General features: G+C 44.9%; 1 pseudogene across 1 annotated transcript; it reads left to right on the forward strand.

Moving 5' to 3' along the window:
* Nucleotides 1-218, forward strand: K452DRAFT_111177 (annotated as a pseudogene; the record flags this gene model as incomplete). Its single annotated transcript has 1 exon — nucleotides 1-218. A coding segment is annotated over one exon (175 nt), but the record flags the coding sequence as incomplete, so codon positions are not given.
* Between the last annotated feature and the right edge of the window lie 5,426 nt (nucleotides 219-5,644).

Here is a 5,644-nt window from a genome sequence, read left to right on the forward strand (position 1 = left end):
ACTCTCTCCAGTCTTATTCGCCTTCTACAACGCCGACCTAGTAGACCAACCAGTAGATTTTACTAGAGGAGCATCTACCTACATTAATAACTACTACCGATGGCGGATAAGCCGGTCTATAAGCAAGAACCTTACAGCACTACAGAGAGAAGATATCCCAAGAATACAACGCTGAGCAGAAAAGACCAGATCAAGCTTTAAAGCTAATAAGATAGAGCTTATTTACTTTATAAGAAGCTTAGACCTAACTCATCCAGGAGCAATAGTTATAGGCAATTATATAATCGAACCAAGACGAGAAGTAAAGCTCTTAGGAGTCGTCTTCGATCAGCAGCTCCGGTAGAGAGCCCACGTCTAGAGAGTAGTCACACGAGTAACCAAGACCTGCCTAGCTATTAGCAGACTAAGGCACCTTCGACCGAAACAAATACGCTAGCTCTATTAAGTATACGTTATTCCCTAATTAGACTACGCCTCAACGGTCTGGCACTCCCCAAAGAGATATAAATAGCAAATAGGAGTACTCTCTAGGGTTTAAAGGATGGTAACAACCAAGGCTATCTTAGCCTTCTAAACCGTTTCTACCTAAATACTAGACTACGAGAACTTTCTTCTACTAATAAAGCTACGTCTCTAGGCACGAGCGGAGAGGGTTATCTCTAACCTTAGAACGCTTCCAGCTTCGCACCCATGTAGAGCTCTCGTCAATAAAGTACCCCTAAAGCTTAACCTAGTAGCTAGTTTCCTTAGCCCCCTTAACGCAACTCTCAAGCTATAAAACCTAAACTAGGCAGAAGATACTAAAATAATCGACACCTACCCTTTCCTACTATAGAAGCCAACGCCGCTTAAGAGTATTTACCTATAGTTACCTAAAACCGAAACTTTAGAGGCCTTTAAGAAAGAACTACTACTAAATCAGGCTACACGAATCTTTATAGATATATCTAAAGTAAAAGGACAGCTCGGAGCAGCTGCAGTAATCCTCGGAAGAGAGTAAAGTTATTATAGACTATAAGGGAAATCAACCCGCAGGGTTAAGAAGACCTTATAGGAAGAAGGCCCACACGGGCCTAGAGACCTTAAGGGCTTAGTAACCACAAGGGCTCGCGTCCCGCAGGGTACTAGCAGACACGTACTAGGCAAAGCCGTAAGGGAACTAAGACCACAACCCTAAGAAGCCTACAAGGGATTATCGTCCACAAGGATAAAAGTAGCAAAGCCGACAATAGGCTTACAGAGCGATCAAGGACAAGGAACTTATCGCGTCCGCTCTACAATAAGGAAGAAGGTTATCAGGTCGCAGGAAGTTAGCTGTTAGAAAAGCGGTACCAAGGTCACGTGCAGGACCTACCTTAGATTATAGTAATCCAACGTCTCTAACCCGAAGGACGTACGGACCAATAGATTATAGTAATCCTATATCCTTAATCCAACCCTCCTAATCTAAGGGCTAGGACCTAGATTGTTAAGCATCTCCTATATATATATAAGACCACGCTCTCTAGCAGTAGATAGGACCTTCGTAGTTAACTCAAAGTATCAATCTCTACTAAAGGTTAATAGTAACACGCCTACCCCGATATTCACGTAACTTATCTCTTAACTTCCTATACTTCTTATCCTTTAAGGTAAATCCTTCGAACCTATTCACCCGCTAGGCAATTCCAACGCCTAGGCTGAAGAGGCCTCGTTACACTTTAACCACCATCCTTGCAAGAAGGAAGGAAGACTTAAGACCGAGTCAAGATTAATTAGTAAAGTATCACCCCGTCCTATCTAATTTAAGACAGAATAAGATATTAATAGTCGATATAAACGACGGCAGCAGTATCCCCTAGGAGCAACAGCAGCAGAGGAACCCTACGACTCTAGATAATATCTTCGCCATGATGCAAGGCATGCAGGGACAAATAGCTAACCTCCAGTCGTAACTAAACGATTAGATACAGGAAAATACACGCCTTCGAGCCCGTATTAACTAAGGGTAAGTTCTATAGACGGGTCCGCCAGCGCAGGAAAACACAGCCCCAGCAACCCTACTACAGGGAGCTTAACCGGTTTAACATGCGTCCGCGCCCGCCGCCGCATTACTCCTAGCTGTACCGGCTATATCCTATACCAAGGTTCCAAAGCCTGATCTCTACTATAGAGACCGGTACAAGACCCAGAACTTCCTTACTCAATTAGACGACTACCTCTACTTCTCGCGCGGACAATTCGCCGACGACGAAGAGAAGGTCCTATACGCTAGTACTTACCTACGCGGCGCAGCGGAAAAATAGTTCCGTCTAATAAAGCGAGAACGCCAGGAAAAACAGTAGTAGGAATAGACCGATCGAACTCAGAAGGTCTTTAACGACTACCGAACTTTCGTTAAGTACCTTAAAGAAGCTTTTACGGACATCGACGAGACCCGCAAGGCCATAAGAACGCTTCAAACCCTAAAATAGAAGAAGTTAGTATTAGATTACACTACAGACTTCTAGAACGCGGTATACGTAGCCGGATATTACACCGACTACACGCTTAGGACGTTCTACGCCTAAGGATTAAAGGACGAAATTCAGGAAGCAATAACCTACCACGAGGAACCCGACAATCTTGCGGAAATAATCTAACTCGCTACTATATTAGACCGCCGCCGCTTACAGCGCGGCTGGGATAAGCAAGCCAACACATCTCGATCTATAAGGCTAAGACACACCTAAGAAGGAGGTGACGCTATAGAATTAGACAGCTCATCCCGGGACAACAAGGACAAAGGCAAAAAAGGAAAGAACAACCGCAAAGCCCACAGCAAGTAGACCGATCAACAAAAGGAAAGGTTCAACAAGAACCTCTATATCTACTATAGTAACAAATAGGAACCCGGATACAGCTGCCCGCAGAATCTGCGAAACAAGGACAAAGGGAAAGAAGCCGCTGCTACTAATCGAACCGCGTTAGTAGCAGCCCGAAAAGAACCTAAGCATAGAACGCTTAGTTAGACTACATGTTACGACGATAATTGCCGGACCCATTAAAGTAAGAAATTAGTCATAGGATAGTTCCTACGTAAGCCTAAGAAGCAATCGGCCAAGCAAGTCCGTAACGCGAACAAATAGGAAAACCCCACTAAGGAAGAACTCTAAAGGATTATAGAGGAATTCCCGGAAGACGATCTACTAGTTAACAGCGACAACGGCGAACTCTACGAAGATACGCCGGGCTTAAGCGACTAAGGATCTAAAAAGGGACAGTTAAAAAACTAGACGGCCCTGCACAGCAATACACGGGACCCTTGTAGGGGCCGGAGCCTAGGTCCCTAAACCAGGTAATCAGAACAGCGAACGGAACTATACCTACCGGAACAAATCTTTAGAAACACCTTATAATCACCGCCAAAATCAATGGGAAAAGCGCTAGGATTATAATAGATAGCGGAGTAAGCGGTAACTTTATCAGTCCCGCCTTCGTCATCAAAAATCGCCTGCTATATTAAGCTAAGGACGAGCCTTACGCGCTTAATACGGTTAACGGAACACCCTCCACCTACGGAAAGGGTTAGGTACGAATCGAAACCAACCAATCTACCCTTATTATTAGCCAATACAAGGAAAAAATCAACCTAGATATCACAACCATCGCTTCTTATAACATAATCTTAGGAATACCATAGTTAAGAACACACGAACCCTACATTCGATAGAGAACAGGGGAAGTCACGTTCCCAGATAGGGACTACAACCAACACCTTATAGAAGCTCAGCGGACAACCGAGAGCCACGCAAACGAGAGCCCAGAGAGCCAGAGGAAAGGAAAGCCAGAGCTTAGGAGTCAGAGCCAAAGCAGCCAGAACCAGAAAAGCTAGAGCTATAAGTACTAGAGCTCCAGAGGACCGAGCGTTTAAAACGGACCGAACAGTACGCGCGCTTCCCAAAAGGATCCCTTAGAATAAAATACCGAAACCTCCGAACTAATCGAAATCAAGGAAATCTCCGCCGCAGCGCTTAAACGAATAAGACGCAGGGGAGAAAAGATCTACATAATGTATTTAAAGCCTAGTCAAGAAACGGAAAAACGAATTCTAGCACACATGCAGGCCAGTAGGCCAAAAACCGACGGGCCAAAACCGGCCCTCGGAGACGATCTAATCAGGATCAAGGCAGGTCACCCACCAGGGGGAAAACCCATACCTGCGAAAGGAATGTACCAGCCTAGTACGCCTCCAAAGCGAGAGCGGGAACCGCCTATTCCAGAATTGGAAACGGTACCAGAAGAATACTAGGACTACCAAGCCATTTTCCAAGAACGAGGCAAAGGCCAACTCCCGGAACACAAGCCATAGGATCACGAGATACCTTTATTACCAGGCACGCAGCCAGCGTTTAAGCCCATTTATACACTATCCGAGAAGGAAAGCGAAGCACTTAGGGACTACCTAGACAAGAACCTCGAACGCGGCTACATTAGGCCATCAAGCTCGCCAGCCGGATACCCAATTCTCTTTATTCCAAAGAAGAATAGTAAATTACGCCTCTACGTTGATTATCGTCAGTTAAACGATATCACCATCAAAAACCGGTATCCATTGCCGTTAATTACCGAGCTTCAAGATAAGCTACGGACGGCAAAATACTTCACTAAACTCGACCTTCGAGAAGGCTACTATTTAGTACGCATAAAGGAAGGGGAAGAATGGAAAACCGCGTTTAGGACACGTCTAGGATATTACGAGTACACGGTTATACCTTTCGGTCTTACGAACGCCCCAGGAACGTTTCAAAGTCTAGTCAACGATACGTTACGCGACTATTTAGACGTCTTCTATATAGCTTACCTAGATAATATACTCATCTATTCGGAAACCCTGGAAGAGCACAAAAAACACGTCAGGAAAGTATTCCAGGCACTACAAGGCAAAGACCTGCAAGTCGCACCAGAAAAGTACGAATAGCACGTCCAAAGGACGGAATTTCTAGGCTTTGTCATCTCACCAGGACACGTAGGGATGGACGAAAAGAAGCTAGATACCATACGAGACTAGCCAGTACCCAGAACCGTTAAAGAAGTACAGTCCTTCCTTAGATTTGCTAACTTTTACCGGAAATTTATCTAGAAATACGCCGAAGTCTCAGAACCCCTCACGAGACTCGTACGAAAAGAGCACGGATTCAACTAGGGAGAAGCTCAACAAATCGCCTTCGAATCGCTAAAACGGATGTTTTATAAAGCTCCCGTTCTTAGGATCTACAATCCGGAACTACTAATCGTTATCGAAACAGACGCTTCTAATTACGCTATCGGAGCTTATATTAGTCAACCAGACGAGCAAGGGAAACTCCACCCTATCGCGTATTATTCTCGCAAAATAACCCCACCGGAGCTAAATTACGACGTCCACGACAAGGAACTCCTAGCTATAGTCACGGCTTTTAAAGAATAGAGACACTACCTTAAAGGGGCAAAATACCAGGTTATAGTTTATTACGATCATAAGAACCTAACTCACTTCACCACCACCAAGGAACTAACCAGAAGACAGGTCAGGTAGGCTGAAGAATTAGCGTCCTATAACATAAAGATCACCTACAGAAAGGGATCAGAGAACGCCAGAGCCGATGCGTTAAGCAGGAGAGCCGATCACCTCGCAGGAAAACCC

The sequence above is a fragment of the Aplosporella prunicola genome, assembly GCF_010093885.1.
Source record: "Aplosporella prunicola CBS 121167 unplaced genomic scaffold K452scaffold_31, whole genome shotgun sequence".
Taxonomy (NCBI): Eukaryota; Fungi; Ascomycota; class Dothideomycetes; order Botryosphaeriales; family Aplosporellaceae; genus Aplosporella; species Aplosporella prunicola.